The following is a 16698-nucleotide window of genomic DNA, read 5'->3' as shown; positions in this document are numbered from 1 at the left end:
GGGGCTCGGGGAGAAGGGGCCGCGGAGGCTTGCCCCCCGTCCCACTCCGGGGATCCCCCCACCCGGCCTGGCCGCGCTCGCGCCCGAAGGGAGCCGCTCCCCCTCGCGCCCCGCGGGTGGCTCGCCGCCGCGGCCCCGCATTCCCCCAAGTTCCCAAAGTTTTCTGCCGCGACGCAGCCCCTTAAACTCCTTCCGGACGACTCCGCCTTCCGTGCTCCACCTGGTGTGAGCGAGCGGCCCTCGGCTTCCCCGGGCCGTGCACCTGGCCGCCCTTGACCCGGCGCCCTTGACCCCGTGCTCACACGACGTGGCCGCGCGGCGGCCGCGCACCCACCCCGGCCTCGCCGTCGCCGGGGCTGCGGGGCCACCGGGACCCCCGTCGGCAGGCCGCACAAAGGGCAGCGGGCCTGGGCGGCCGCGCTTAGTTTTCAAGTGTTTACTGATGGAAGCTGGGTACAAGGCCCTCGGGCCTCTGCATGCAGATTCTGCAGGAAGGCATCACCGCGCACAGCCTCGCATCCGCGGAGGGCCTTTCAGAATGGAGGCAGCCTGGGCTCCCCGTTAGGGTCCCTGAGAGGCTTTCTTTGTTAGGGACAAAAGAGAGATGCAAACTTTCAATTCGATTAACAATGGCAATTATAAGGAGGATACTCCTGCAGGGACACAGTTGGTCTCAAATCACCTACAGCCTTCAGAAAAAAGCCGCCTGGCGGCCCTCTCTCCCCGGCCTACCAGCGCGGGCCACTAGGTAAACTTACTCCTCTGACCTACTGGCAGATTCAGCCCTGTCTCAAAGCACGACAACGCGGAACGCTTTCCGCGCACACTTAGAGGCCCACACTTAATGAAAGCCAAACATCTTTCTAACTAGCCTCACTTTCCAAAAGCGAGGTAGGTGGGAAACAGACCTTATTTCACTATTTCAGCGGAGGCCAATGGTGAACAAGTAACTCTCCACAATCCCAAGGTGAAAACCGAAGCCAAGTCTCCCAACTTTCTGGGCTGCTCCGTATGAACTTGCAAAGGTAAACTGCCCTTCCAATCCTGCAACCACAACTCTATTTTCCAAAAGCAATTTCCAGGCTAGAATCTGATTGCTACAAATAGAAAGGATGCAAAAGAACCATTATTTGCATTCAGTCACGGAGTCAACAAGGTGGATTAAACTGGGACCAGCCTCCAACTGGCCTTGTAAATGTGATGCTAAATGCTTCAATAAAAAAAAAAAAAACAAAAAAAAAAAACACTATTTTTTTTTCCTCTCCAGTTTGCCTTTTGCAATTCAATTTGATTGATGGAAGTGGCCTTAACACCAACCGTACCCACTTTGGCATGAGTGTCTAGAAAAGACACCAGGAGTCAAAGGATAAATAAGAACTGCAATAATAATGAAAAAGAATTTTCTTTTCTCAATGCTCCACCTGCCTTCCATCCTATGAACCCAAGCCTTGGCAGGGATCACGCGGGGACTTGTGATCTATGGGATGTGGGGTCAGGTTCATGGCTTTCTAGAGTTGGCCATTCCATGGATGTGGAAACCTAAGATCAAGAGGTTAAATGACATTCTTAAAATAACATACTTTGGAAGCAGTCAGCAGTAGGCCTCAGAACTCCTGAATCAGGGTCCTGCAAACCTTTGTCACACCTCAGACTCCTCCATACTTGTTCATTGTATTCCAACTGCAGAAAACAAGATGGCTGCTTCCACCTGCTCATTCTATTCTAGGGAACATTGCAGATTGTGTTAAGGGAATGGAAAGGAATCATAAAACAATGAGTTATGGAAAGAAAAAAGTAAAAAATAGAAAGAGATAGTGGGGAACTACCACATCCTAGCTCCCACCAGTGGCACATTCTCTGCCAGAAAGAGCTGCCTTAGATATATGCCTTATTCTGGAACATGGCTTTCCATCAGGAGCCAATTTCAATTTCTACAGAAGTACCAGATCAAGTTTGAGTAGGGAACAACCATGAGCGCAAAAACTAGCCCAAAAAAGAAACAAAACCAAAGTTTATGCCAAAACAACCATTCCATGGCCAAGCTGACCAACATGGAAGGCCCCATGTAACTACTGAGTGCTTGAAGTATGGCTGGTCCACACTGAAGATGTGCTGTAAATGTAAAATACACAATGGGTTTCGAAGTCTTAGTACAAAAGAAAAAGTAAAATAGCTCATTAATAATTTTTATGTTGACACATGTTGAAATATTTTAGCTATTTGGATTTAAAAATAGATTTCTTAAAATGAATTTCACCTGTTTCTTTTTGCTGTTTTTAAATGAGCCACTGGAAAATTTAAAGCATTAAATTTAAAATTACATACATGTTTACTGAACAGCATTGTTTATGGGATTCCCTTCCTAGAGCTCTAGGACTAAAGGGGGGAGAGGAAGGTATGTTGGGATGCCTTGGGCTGAGCTTTGCCCAAGAGTCTGTTTTCCTCTCATTCAGAAAACCACTTAAAGCATTTAAATGCAGCAGGGTCAGGAAGCATTTTGGTAAGCCTCTAAAACCCCTGGACAGAGCTGGGAGAAAACCCAACCTGAAGAGTCAGAGCCAAACTAATGAGAAGGGTGGTCAACACTCTGCCATGTGGTTTTGGAAAAAAAAAAACAAAAAACAATAGTTGGCATGTATTGAGCATACTCGCTCAACTATATGCCTTATATTATTGTGTTGTTTAGTGCCCCCAAATGACCCTACATAGTATTGTTATCTTTACAGTGGAGGTGAGGACATGGAAGCTCTGTTAAATCAAATAACATTAATGTTACACACGAAGCTAGAACAGAATCCAGTTGGTTTTGCCTCAAAGTCCATGCTTTCTCTATCACACTAAATTGCTACTCAGAAAATCATCCAATCATTTTTGCTAACTCCTTCCTTTCCAGGAACGGGTCACCTGAAATTCGAGTGGTAGAAATTCATTCTTCTGATTTAAATTTATCCCCCCAAAATTTAGAGTAGGTATTGATCAAAGAAAACAAAAACTACAACAGAACTAAACTAAACATGGAAAAGAGAGATCCCTGACTGGAGAAAAAGGTTGAAAGAAATGGAAGGCTGGGAGTGCTGAAGACAAACCTTGGTGTCATTTACAATATGACTTCAGACTCAGGGAAACAGTTTGGAAGTTCCTCAAAACACCAAGCACAGAGTACCCTGTGATCCAGCATGCCACTCCTACGTATATATCCAGAGAAAGAGAAACAAACCTCCACACAAAACTCATATGCACATGTTCATAGCAGCAAAAACATACAAAACAAGCTAAATAATCCATCAACTGATGAATGGATAAACAAACTGTGGTATATCCATACAATGGAATATTATTTGGCTGTAAAAAGGAATGAAGTATTGGGGCGCCTGCATAGCACAGTCAGTCTTCAGCTCAGGTCATGATCCCAGGGCCCAGGGACTGAGCCCTGCTCAGCGGGGAGTCTGCTTTTCCCTCTCCCTCTGCCCCTCCCCCCCACATACTCTCTCTCACTCTCAAATAAATAAATAAAATCTTAAAAAAAAAAAAAGGAATGAAGTACTGATGCTATGCTATAGCATAAATGAACCTGAAAACATTATGCTAAGTGAAAGAAGCTAGTAACAAACCACATGTTATATGATTTTATGTGAAATGTCCAGAATAGACAAATCCATAGAGACAGAGATTAGCAATCACAAGGGCTAGGCAAAGGGAGAAGTATGAACTGACTGGAAATAGGTACTGGGTTTTTTGGGAGGTGATAAAAAAATATCTAAATTTAGGTTCTGATGGTTGTACGATTTTGTGAATCTACTAAACCACTGAACTGTACAGTTTACATGGGTGAATTTCATGGTATATGAAATATATTTCAAGAAAACTATCAGGGGCGCCTGGCTGGCTCAGTTGGTAGAGCATACAACTCTTTATCTCGGGGTCGTGAGTCTGAGTGCCCTGTGGGGCACAGAGTTTATTTTTTTTTTAAAGATTTTATTTATTTATTTGAGAGAGAGAGAGAACACAAGAGAGGGGATAGGGTCAGAGGATGAAGCAGACTCCCTGCCGAGCAGGGAGCCCGATGCGGGACTCGATCCAGGGACTCCAGGATCATGACCTGAGCCGAAGGCAGCCACTTAACCAACTGAGCCACCCAGGCGCCCCAGAGTTTACTTTAAAAAAATAAAAGATGGGGCACCCGGGTGGCTCAGCCAGTTGAGCATCTGCCTTCAGTTCAGGTCATAATCCCAGGGTCCTGGGATCGAGCCCCACGTCACGTCGGGAATCCCTGCTCAGCAGGGAGCCTGCTTCTCCCTCTCCCTCTGCCCCTCCCCCTGCCTGTGCTGTCTCTCTCTCAAATAAATAAAATCTTAAAAAAAAAAACTATTAAAAAAGAATAAAAGAGAATAAACCTCCTATGTATCAAGGCTGTCATTATGACAAAGATAAAATTTTTCCTAAATAAGAAACATAGTAGGAAGTCAGGAAGAGGTGGGGTTGCCCTAAACTCACTTTGTGTTACTCTTCCTACTTGGAAACTTTGTAAACTGAATGGACGGGTCTATGTGTTTTCAGAGATAAAATATTTTTAACTATAATTATGTAATATCTCCAGTTGCTGATGCTAAGAGAACACTATCCCTAACATATGCAACTTTAGCTTTTCAGGTAGTTGTTGTCCAGTTCGGGGATAATTAAAACCCTTTGTCTTTGTTCTTACCCACTTCTTTTTGTCCCCTTTTTTTCCCAACCTAGCCCCAGCCTTTTTGGCCAGATACAGCTAATTCTCACTTTAAGAGAACAGCAAGAGAAACAAAAGAAAGCAAATCTTAAATTCAGCAATTTTTGTCTCTTTTCAGCATAGAATCACAGAGTCTTGGAATTGGCTTGGTCTTTAGGGACCATCTGGTGCAAGCCTCTCGTTTTCATGTAAGAAAACAGGGCCAGAAATAATAAAAGCTAACAGTTATTGACTGCTTATGCCAGGCACTGTAATTTACATGTATTACCTCATTTACTCCTCCCAGTGCCCCTCTAAGATAGGTATCAGTGCCTTTTTACAGAAGAGGAAAATGAGGCACAGAGAGGTGGAGTAACTCGAATAAGGTCACAGAGCTCAAAAGTAGGAGATGTGGGATACAAACCCAGGCAGTGTGGCTTCAGAGACCAAGTCCTTTACCAGTACTATTAGAGTTTCTCCTAAAATTATTTAAGCAATTTGCCTACCGTCTTACAACTCCTTAGTGGTCGGTTCCGAGCTAGTAGAGCTGCGAGGCGCCCACCCCCGTACCAGCTTCAGGACAACAGTGTCAGCGCAAACTATAGAGGAACCTACGAGCTAAACCCAAAAGGATGATTTTTTTTTACCCCTTGCAATCTTGATTTCCACCAATAATTGAGATTGAAACACAGCTGTCACTGGTGAGAAGCTCTTCCGGGAAGTCACTACTGACCTTATTCTGCCATAAAGGGAGATAGGTTTTATAATCCTATGACAGTCTATACCTGCACTTTTTTTTTTTTTTCTGGAAATCACTCTGCCAAGTTTTGATAAGTGACATCTCCAAGATGCAGATGGAGCAAAAGATTCAACCAGAGAATTCTCCCTATGAGAGATGACCAACCACCCAGGACATGATTACAGACTAGTGGATGTGTTGTTCCCTTGCCCTGAAAGAGTTAACACAATGACATCCTATGAAATGGAACAGGATATGAGTCCTGACATAATTTATTATAGAAAATACAGCATCTTTTATTTGGATAGCTCAGGGAGCTCAAAACACTTTGCAAATAACTTACTAATCCTCCACGTACTTTATCAATTACTGCATTCTGTAAGCCTCAGCAACACCATCTCAGGTAAGGGGCAGGGGTGCAGCCAGGGATGTCCTATTCCTCTTACCCAGGCACGAACGGCAGCCCATGCGGATTGGGTGCTCTCAGGGTCATACGAAAATGAAAAAGAGCTGTCTTTGGGGGCTGGACCTTGGACACTGCCTCTGTCATGTGGCTTTGGGGGTGAATTTTTTTTTTATATAAAAAGGGAAAGGAATGGAAGTATATTTAGATTCACCTCACCACGTTCAAAACGTAACAGCCACCACCTAAAAGAGGTTTAAAACCAAAATTAAGGCTAAGTTTTCCTAAGGCATGAATGTAAATTATGTCTCCAAAGAAGCTGGGGTTATGCTTTAAATTAAAATTAAAATGCTTTCCTATTTAAATATGTGCAGTATTTAAGTTTGGGTTCGTTTGCTTGTTTAGGGGCATTTCTGTAATTTTGCCCACCATACAACCCCAAGTTCGTGGATGTCAGAAGAACGCAAAAGCACGTGGCAAGCGTGCCACCAGCAGAGAGCTGAATTGCACAGGCAGGTCAGGCCCAACAGGGAGCCCACAGCCTCACTCCCCCCAGCTCCCAACACCCCCTGTCCCTGGGTCCCAAGTCTCTCTGTGCATCCCTCTCATAAACCCTCTCCCCATTCCCTCAGTTTAACTTCAATCTCTCTCCTCCCCAATCCTCCCCGGCACCCTGATTGTTAGAAGAAGCGACACCACACTTCCAATACTCTGTTCTGTTAGGTCACGCCCCCAACGTGCTTTGCACCCTCCTGCCCACCAGAATGCGTCTAACGCACTCCTAAAAATGGATCACACAAAAGTGACCAGAGAGAAGAGATACTTCTCATCAGCCCTAGTGTAGCGCATCCATAGCCTACATCCAGATCGTGATAAAGCGGGTATCATCCAGTCGCGGGATTTCTGCCCAGCTCACTGCTGTGCCTGAATGGTAGTGTTCCAGGAAAGCTGGGCTGCAACTTCCCTCCCCTCACTCCCCCATTCCACACACACACACACACACACACACACACACACACACACACACACAACGAAAGAGAGAGAGAGAAAAGATCTAACACTTGAATTCACTGGTCAGCAAGAAAAAGTTTTTGCATTTGCCTGCCATGGATGAACTTCTGTGAAGCCACTGTTGCTACTTCGACCCCAAAAGGAATCTGAGCAGAGGCAACCCTAAATTGTCTAAAGTTATTTCACTCCTGCTCAGCTCAAGGCCTCATACCATCAGAATTATTCCCCTACTGTATAGAGCAGTGCCCCTCTCCTACTTACACAAACACACACACACACAAATTATTCTCTAATGTTGTAAAAAAGAGAGGAGTACCAGTCCCATAATATAATTGCTGTATCAAAAAGAAGTGGCAGGCAAGAATAATAAGATAAGGTGTCAAAAGTGAAATACAGTAGTAGACTAAAAAAAAAAAAAAACTCCACAGTTCTATGATGGGGGTGTTAATTGAACACAGAGAAAAAAGAAAAGAGAGAGAACAAAAGCGTGTTAAGGAAGCAAAAAAAATAATAATAATTTTTTAACCTCCTTCAGTGATTTAACTTCAGTGCAGATAATTCACAGGAAAATCGGCTGAAAATGCCATAGATAGCTATTATGTTCTAAAATTAAAAACTATTCACAACAATTACAGCTATTCATTGCTATCTATAAATATTCTCCTTAGTAAATGGCACCCAATATTTTTTGTGTTTTCCTCATTTTTAAACCTGCATGATTTTTGACACAAAAGTAGAAAAAAAAAGAAACACTGGAAAATATAAGCAAGGTCTTTTTTAAGAAATGCAGCGTGTTTGCCTTTTTTTCTCTCCTTCTCTTCCATCCCATCAACCCTACTACCACCACATATGTAAAACTCAGCCTATTGCTAATTTGTCAGAAGACAAGGAACGGTTCCTAAAAAAAAAAAAAAAAAAAAAAACAAGAGAAAATAAGATACTGAGCGGTCCCAAACTCTGTATTAAATTCCTCCGTTCCCAGAAGGAAAGAGCAGATGAAAACCCCTTCTGAAATACACATTGTTGTGGGTCTGGACAAGCTTTTCCTTGCTGTCGTCTGAGATTTGCCGCACGAGCATTTTGCAGGCATTCTTTTTTCCTGGCATTTATTTTAAAAAAGCAAAAGGGTATCAAAATAAAAACTCACCCACACTCTGAGGCAAGAAGATACATGGTGTTGTTGTTTTTTTTTTAATATCCTCACAGTAATTTCTGACTTAAATACCTATCAATCAACTGTAATTTAGAAGCTGCTGCCTACTTGGGTGTTGTGCGCATGCGTTTCTTTCAAGTTCCAAAAGGTTGGTAAGACAGTCTTTGCTAGCATCCCTACTTATTTCTGAGTTTTCCAACTGAAACCATTAACAAAAACAAAAAAACTAAAGGCAGCAAATGAAGGCCATTGCCATGCTCCTCTCAGAGTCCCGTCTTCCTGACATAAAGACCTAGGTGAGCCCAATGTGTCAACTTCGCGGGAGAATGCAAACCAGCAAACGAGCCCACCCTACATCAAGTAAGCTCTACAGTGCTGGAGATGGAAGCGTGAAAATACTCATTTAAGACAAGGGGGCTTGGAAGTAACAATAGGAAAAGTCCCAGAACAATGAAGGAATGCCTAGAAACTGACCATCCAACAGATCTGGTTACCAGCTCTGTAGCAAGACAGGGGAAAAAAGCCTCCTGCAACTTTACACTGTATGTGTCTCCGACACATCGACCGCAAGGAAGATATGCTGGCACAGGGACGGGGAGTTGGGCAAATCCTGAGGAACGGAGTAATCATGCTTTAGAATCAAAGGCTTCTCCTCCACCCACCAGTCGTCGGTCCCCTACCCTTAGCACAGAACACTCAACATTCCAGGAAGGATTTCTTCCTTCCCTCACTCCTTCTAACGTACAAGTGGAAGAGAAACAAGGAGGAAGGCCCTTTTTTCTTTTCTTTTTTTTTAAACTTTCACCCATGGGTGCCCTCTCAACCCAAAACCCTGTGTGTGTGTGTGTGTGTGTGTGCATGCGGATTTCCCCTTTAACACAGGGGCAGGGATCCTTGCTGTTTTGAATTTCCAGGACTTGATCGACTATGTGTTAAATCTAGGATTCGAAAGACAACACACAGAACCTTAACTTAGATTTTTTTTTGTGAATCTCCAGACATTAATTCATTAAGTGACAGAAAATTTTTAAGAAGCAAAATACACAAGCGAATGATAAATTACACCTTTCAAGTGTGATTTTGACCAATACCACTGCTTCCTATCACCGTTTAGCCAATATGAAGAAGGAACAAACTCTTTAACACCAGAACCGGATCTCTATTCACACCCACCCACTTTGATCTACTGCCTTAGTAGGTTTTAATTAGAAGACCAGAATTAAACACTTTGGCCACAATATACATTCAAGTGCCCTGATGGGCTTCCTTTTCAATAAAAATCTAATAAAATGTCTTCAAAAACAGAGTCGCCTTAGCCTGGATTATCAAATATGCCTTTACGTCTTGATTTCTACATTTCATGAATCAAGATAGGCAGGAAAGCATACTCTATTAGAGACAAATTTCAACAAACCAAATATTCAAAGTAAATAAGCATCGGAGATCAAAAGAGAAAATGAGAAGGAAGAAAAAAAGGAGAGAAGAAACAAATAGACATGGACTTAGGCTTCCTGCTCTAATAGAAAAAAACAAACTAAAAAGTGTGACAAACTGGAAAAGCTCTTTGATATTTGTATGCACCATTCATAAATCTCTTAAAAGGTGTTTCACAGCTAAAATAATGTAATTAACAGCTTTGCAGTAAGGTTAGGCTCTGGCAAGGCAACCTGGAAGTCTGGAAGGTCTGAACATCACTGCTCAGGTGCTTTGTCTAGAATGTTATGCACAGCAAAAATAACATTCAACAAAGGAGCTGCTGACTAATTTCACATAGATTTCAAGACCCAAGTAATTACAGGTTCCATCAGTGGCCACATCTTGAAACTATTTATTTTTAAAAAGACAAACACAGAGAGCTTTCAAAAAGAAAGCCACCCTGTGTGCCCTCCCCCCTCCCCTTTTTTATGTGTAACTATCAATGTATATCAACTGGGCATGCAATCATATTTATTGTCACTTTCATTCATGTCATGCCCTTGCTTATATGGTTTAGATATGAATTATTGACTGTTACACTCCTTGTTGTAAAAAATAAATAAATAAATAGGATGGCAGGTACTTTGCACTGCTCTGAAGCGAGCGAGCAAGTCAGAGGCCAGCAGAAGCTCCCGCTTTATATAAGCACCCCTCGTTCTTCATCTTTATGCCCTAGTTTCAGATTGGCTTTTCAACTCTTTCTTTTTACAAGGGAGAGATGCACCCACTTTGGAAAATTAAGGCTTAACACAAACAAACCCGAGGATGTGGCTAAATGTCCTTCCCAGAGCATCTGTTGTTTAAGAACACCTCTGATTGATGATTGCTATTTTTTAATTGTTGCTTTAAAATTTAAATGCCCTCCTGGGATGTGTTGTAAGTGTGTGAGTCCATGATATGAGGTCTAGAAAGTAGAAAAAAAAACCAACAGAATGAGGGATCTCATGGCATGATATTCTCCTCAAACCAACGCTTCCCCCTGCTATAAAATCACAGGGCACTCAGATACCGGTAACCTGACATTGTATGGCGCTTTCCACAAAGGTATTTGACAACACCGCTGAGAACCTTTAGCCTGCTGCTTGGTACAATCACAAGAAAAAAAGGAAAGGAAACTTTAAACAGTTTAGCCCCCATGCCCAACTCCAAAAAAAATGAGGCTTTTAAATATGGGCCAAAAAGATTTTCCTCCTGAAAACAGACTTTTACTTTCATATTTTTCCCCCAAAGGCACACATCATTCTATAAATTTCCCCTCAGAACCTTTCTTTGGTCCCCAATTTCAAAGAGGCTGGTAACAGAGACAAGGAAAATAAACCAGTAATGCTTGATAATAACTGTCAAAGAAACTTGGTGCTTTTTCCAGGAAGCAGAGCTACTCGGGCTTCCTATTGGAAACTGCGATCAATCTTGACAGCACTTTTATGCTGAAATTTTAATATTTAAATAATGGGTTTGTCATTGCTGGTTAAGTGAGTCAATTGGCCAAAGAAAATGCTTAAATGTTGGAATCTCAGTCCTACCTGTTTTTTCTTTGATTTCACACAACACATTAAACAAGGCAGGCTTCATTCTGTGGCAGTTTAAAGCATGTTTTCTGCAAGAAAGAAACAACAACATAATAGCTTAGGTGGACTTTCGAGATCAAACTGCTGATAAAGCACAGGGGGAAAAAAATCTGAACATTTAGCCAAAATTATATCCCAAGCATAACTCTGTGGCATGCTTCAATTGTTTTATGACTTAATATACAGAGTCCTGCCATAGAAAAAGAAATAACGTTAATTAGCAGGGATAGAGTAGGGATTTAACTACAGAACAGAACTAACCTAAATTATGCCCATTTAGGCGGAGTTAGGTGTTGTGTTATTTTTTTTTTTATAAGTAGTTCAATCAAAGTGGAATTCTTAAACCAATAATCCTACCCAGGGCAATGACTACGGCAAAGCCAAAAGCATGGGATAACAGTTTCTATAATCTATGCATCCACCAAAGCCTAGGAGCTGTCTGCCTCTCGGTCTGTGTGTGTGTTTTCAAATTTAATTCATCCATGTGTTCGAATTCATTCCGCAGATGCCCCTGTATTCTCATAAACACAAGATGCTTGAAAGGTCTTCTGAGTAGAACTGTCAATTTATAAAATTTCAGTCCCCAAGTTAAAGAGTATGGAAATGCATTGCCAGGGGCAAACATACCCATATGGGGAATAAATTCATTTCTCTGTGTTCACATTATGCCTCTTGTGTGCACACTGCTTATTTGCAGGTGTTGAAATTCAATTATTTACAATTAGGACCTTGCACCCATTGGGGAAAAAATAAATACAATTCTGCCTTTTGGATTAGTGATTTACCTGGTTCTTGGTGTGTGTTTGTATTCAGAATGCACTTGAGGAACCAAACAATACCTTTCCCTTGATTTTACTATGGAAGCACTTAGCAGAAGGATATTGTTTTGGAAACAAAATCCTGATCCTATCAGCTCTCAGTGAAGGGAATTCTGTTTACAAACTGAAATTAATGTGCAAAGACAAATGGAAACCCCTGGCACTCCAGACACATGCAATCCTTTTTTAATTCTTGTGAAAGTTAAAAAAAAAAAAAAAAATAGACACATCCTCATGAAGAACAGTAACCAGAAGTCTGGTCTACATGCTGTACAGCAAAGGAGCAATAAACTCAAAAATTCAAGAGTATCAAAATAAACACATGCATTGTGTCTAAAACACCAATGGTTTACTTTGTAAATAATAAATGTACATGAGAAAGGTATGGCTAAGGAAAGGAAAAACAGATGCAGGATTTGCTAAGTAGAGTTACATTGTTTAACCAAAAAGAGCTTAGTGGTGATTGAGTTCTCATGTGGCGTGGGGAAAAAAGGTGGAAAATACTTCACTGTATCAAAGACCCCTTTGGGGCGCTTTTAAAATAGTTTTCATTAATTGTATTCTTACATAGAGGCCCAAATGGAAAAAACAAACAAAAGCAACAACAACAAAAAGCCCCACATGGCTTCACAGAAATACTGCATTTCCACAGCACATCAATGGGGTTATGGAAAGAGAACAGATTTCCCTCTCCCAAAATTGTGTCTGATCTCTCTCAGCATCTAGGCCACTGTAAGGGGGGACCCGCCAAGCCACGGCTGTCCTCAGTTGTACAAAAAGGAATACGACTCAACATGAGAAAAGTGGTAAATCTCCAGCCTTCCCGGCCCTTTCCACTTCACAAACTTGTTATTAAACCAGTTTACTGGTCTGTCTGAGTTTATTTTTCTGGAACAATGCGATGGAGAAATCTGTTCCAATTCTAAAAGAGATAGCCAGTGGGAAAACTTCCACTTTACGGTAATTACTAGCTTCTCTTCAGATAATAAAATTCAAAAAGAGCACCGATTCATTTCTGAAAACTTTCCCCCATTTAAGAAAATCAAGAATAGTTCCAGTCTTCGAACATTTCTAAGTTTTCGAGCCCACGTAAACCTCAGTACTTCTGAGTTTACATGTTGCATGTGCTTGCTGCTAAAATAAGGGTGTAATTCATAACACCCATGCTTTGAGCTGCTTCTCATTTTCTCAACTCAAATTCCTTATTTCCACAGGACAAAAATACATATAATGATGTCTTCTCCATATAACTAAGTCATTCGGGTTATAGGAATTGTGCACATATTAAAAAAAAAAAAAACTACTTCTGAGATTTAACAAAGCAGGGTAATTAACTGTAAAGACATATGTGGTCATTAGATTTTTAAAATTCTTCCTTTTGAGGTCGGCCTTGGGCAAGCTGTTAGTGGGTTGCCACTAACTCTACATTTTATTCTGAAAGAGAATTTACTGTAAAATCCTAGAGTGGAGAACTGTATACTGGGCAGTGGATTAAGTTGAGAAGCTAAACAGCTTCTTTATTCTGTTTCCTTAATAAAGATCCTCCTGTCCTATAGTACTGAAATACATGAAATTCACACATGCCTTCATTTCTATTTATTTGCATTCTAACTGGTCCTGAAAGAAGCATGGGAAAAAGAGCATGCTTGATTTTTGTCCCCCCCCCACCCCTTTTTAAAGGACCATACATTCTGTGCCACGGAAGGTTGGTAAACTGACTCAAATTAAGAGACAATAAAGTTAAACTCAGTATCTGTGTCGTCCAAAACTAACAAATATGCCTCAAAACAAAATCATGTTTTCCTTCTTTCCATTAGCTTTTTTTGAAACAGAATCAAATGAATGCAAAATATTTTTTGGATAGCTGACAAGTACTGACAAAGAATTAATCTGCTTTTTTTTTTAAGGGGGCAGAAAGGGGAAAAGATAAAAATTAATTTTAGAGGGGTACGTCAAGAAAGAAAAGCAAAAGTCTCTGAATTAGGTGAGGAGTCACTAAATTTGCAAATAAAGTGTTATTGGGACATTTTATTTTGTAATGTTACGGAGTCCCTCAACAAGAAGGCATGGAATGCTGTTCAAAACTTGACAATTCTGCTCTCTGATACTTTTTTAAAGCAGTAAAAAGTGCCGAGGGCCGCTTTTGGATCGGTTGGCAGTATTTTCGGCGTGCCTGAGTGTTTGTGTGGACATATATGAATATCTCTATATTCACACGCACACACACACACACTCACACACATTACACACTCACACACACACAGAGCCACATCTCGGCTTGGGCGATTACACTTTCGATAACAACGCTCCTTCCAATTTTACTCCTCCGCCATGTAGTTGCTCGTCAAAATGGGAAAAGAAAGAACATTTAAAAAGAAAGAGCTGCGCTGCTTCGGTTCCCATTGTTTCCCCCTGCGAGAGGGAGAAAAACAAAAAACCCCAAGAAAGGAAAAGAAAAGCCTCCATCTCACCTGGCCTGCGCCTCATCCAAACTCTGGTCTGTGATGGTCATAATTTGCTGTAAAATGTCTCCAATGTCCTGCTTCCTCCCGCCCTCCCCCTCGGTCCCTCCGGCCCCATCCTGCAAGTGCTGGGACAGGCCGGGGTGCCCGGCCATCCCGACCCCAGCATGGGAATGCATCAGCCTGGGCTGCTCGTCCATCTCCAAAGGCAACGGCAGCCCCCGGCTCTTCCTCTTCTGCTGCTCGGCTCGGCTCCTGGGCAGCACCGAGGCTTTTTATCCTTCACGCTGGCTTCAGATCCTTTTCAGGATAAACAGGGAAGGGGGAAAAAAAGAAGACCAAAAGAAAAAAAAAAAAATCCCTTTGCCTCTTTTAGAGGCTGGTGGGAGGATGGGGAGTGGGGAGGGGGAGGGGGGCGTGAAGGGGTTGCGGGGTGAGGGTGGGGATAAGGGCTGGTGGGGAAGGGTGTTGACTCCAAAAAGCAAGAAAAATAAACCACCTTCCCACTTGACGAAAAGAAATCAGAGCTGGCTTTTGGTTTTTCAGTCCGGTCTCCTTTGCCTGGCAGAAATGGGCTCCCGGCGCTTAAATCTGTGGCTTAATCCTTTTGCAAATATGCATTGATCGGGAGAAAGGAGAGGAAGGCAGGGGGATTGCAATGCAAACTTTCCCCCCCACCCCCCGCTGCCCCCCACCCCCACTCCGGGCCAGAGTGATCTCAAAGGGGGTGGGCTGTTGCAAAAGCCAGATCTCCCCCGGCCGCGGCGGCGGGCAGAGCACAGGCTCTCTCCTCCTCCGTGTCTCTGCAAACTCCGGCAGCCCCGGCAGCCTCCTGCTTTTGTTTAGCTCGGGCTCAGGACTCCAGAAACACATACAGAAAAACCACAGCCTGCGAGGAGGAGGAGGACGAGAAGGAGGAGGAGGACGAGAAGGAGGAGAGGGGAGGGGGCGGGGAAGCCGGGAGGCGGGCGGTGGGGGGTGGAGACGGAGGGAGGAGGGCGCGCGGCCCCGCCCCCCTGTCCTGATTGGCCGTCGGAGAGAGAAGACGGGCCCTCCTCCCCCTGCTCGCCTCCCTGCGCCTCCTCCGCGGCCTCCTTCGGCTCCTCCTCGCCCGGCGCCCTGTCAATCAGAGTTCAGAGGTGGGCCGGGAAGGAGGCCGGGCCAGTGCCAAGTCTCCGGTCCTTAAAGGTGCAACGGTAGCAGGAGCTCCAGCTCAGTCAATGCCCAGTCTTGTCGCCTGCCCGGCTTAGCTGCCGTCCTTGAGGAGAATGTGGCTCCACTTCAATGCAAACGTATAATATTTACAGAAGAGAACACTGGCGGTGAGAGTCTACCCCCCACTCTTGTTTTCTTTTGCTGTAACATTGCAATTGGAAAACTGGATCCTTGTAAATCCTTAGACCTCAGGGAAACTGTTGAGAGCAAAAGTTTGTCAGCACGAAGTAGTTATGAAGCACAATCGAGCTGCTAATATAATGATCTCTAATAAACGGCAAATGTAATAATAGATTTTTTTAAAAAATCACAGCGGAGTTCAAAGTAATACCGAACAGTGGCATTTTTGTTGCATGAAAACTAAATTATGAACTATGAAACAAAATAATGTTGAAGAAAAAAAAAAGATTAATAAATAAGTCCACCAAATGAATCTAATTCAACGTATCTCTCCCTTCCCCCTGGGGCAAATTAGTTATTTGGCTTAAATACTTTATAAAGAAATGCATTATCACAGTCTGGATCTAGTTTTTAATATAGTCTAATAAGCATTATTAACTGGAATAAGAAACGAACTGACGTTTATTGAATGCCTACTACGCACCAAGTAATTTACATGACTTATTTTAAGACATCTCTGTGAGCTATGGATTATGATTTTCACTTTACAGAGAGGGAACTCAGAAAGGTTAAATAACTTGTCCAAGGTCCCACAGTTTTTAAGTGTCGAAGCTGAAATTCCAATCTAAGTGTGGCTCACTACAAAAACCTGGTGTTTCAACTATGCAACCTGCCTGGGTCTACCGGAAATGTATGAATCACATTAGCTATGTATGCATTGCCCATGTTGTTTGTAAAGAGACTTAAAATGCTTTAAAAAGTGCTTTAAAAGATACATATTCGAACAAGGTGACTCAAATTGAAAATGGGTAGGAAAGAATGAAAAAAGATTTAAATAGAACCGGAGGGAAAACTAATAAGAAACTCCCAGCTCAAGTCCAATACCATACCTCCAAGTAGATCACAGATTTGCCTCCCATCTTTTCATCAGGCAAGGTGAGAAGAGAGATCTGACTGGCTACGCAGTCACAATGGGCAAAAGATAAAAGGGCAGACGAATTACTTAGGAAAAGCCCAGAATATGTTGAAAC

The 16698-nt window shown here is 42.7% G+C and overlaps 1 protein-coding gene across 4 annotated transcripts in view; it reads right to left on the bottom strand.

Annotated features, from left to right (window-relative positions):
- Nucleotides 1-15285, bottom strand: part of PBX1 (PBX homeobox 1) — a 284693-nt gene extending 269408 nt beyond the window's left edge. Inside the window, exons 1-3 of one of the 4 annotated variants that reach the window (XM_035010055.1) lie at nucleotides 14832-15284; nucleotides 14342-14632; nucleotides 11008-11081 (exon numbers count right to left, since the gene is read on the bottom strand). In XM_035010055.1, the coding sequence (XP_034865946.1) occupies nucleotides 11008-11081; nucleotides 14342-14532 (265 nt within the window). In that variant the 5' untranslated portion in view covers nucleotides 14533-14632; nucleotides 14832-15284. Of the gene's footprint in view, nucleotides 1-11007; nucleotides 11082-14341 lie in introns of all 4 variants that reach the window. The other 3 variants (XM_035010056.1, XM_035010053.1, XM_035010058.1) reach the window with 3 other exon arrangements.
- Nucleotides 15286-16698: the final 1413 nt, after the last annotated feature.

Source organism: Mirounga leonina, unplaced genomic scaffold (assembly GCF_011800145.1).
Source record: "Mirounga leonina isolate KUSES-001 unplaced genomic scaffold, KU_Mleo_1.0 Mir_154, whole genome shotgun sequence".
Lineage (NCBI taxonomy): Eukaryota > Metazoa > Chordata > Mammalia > Carnivora > Phocidae > Mirounga > Mirounga leonina.
Note: the sequence above shows the minus strand (reverse complement) of the source record. Positions and strands in the feature narration are given on the sequence as shown.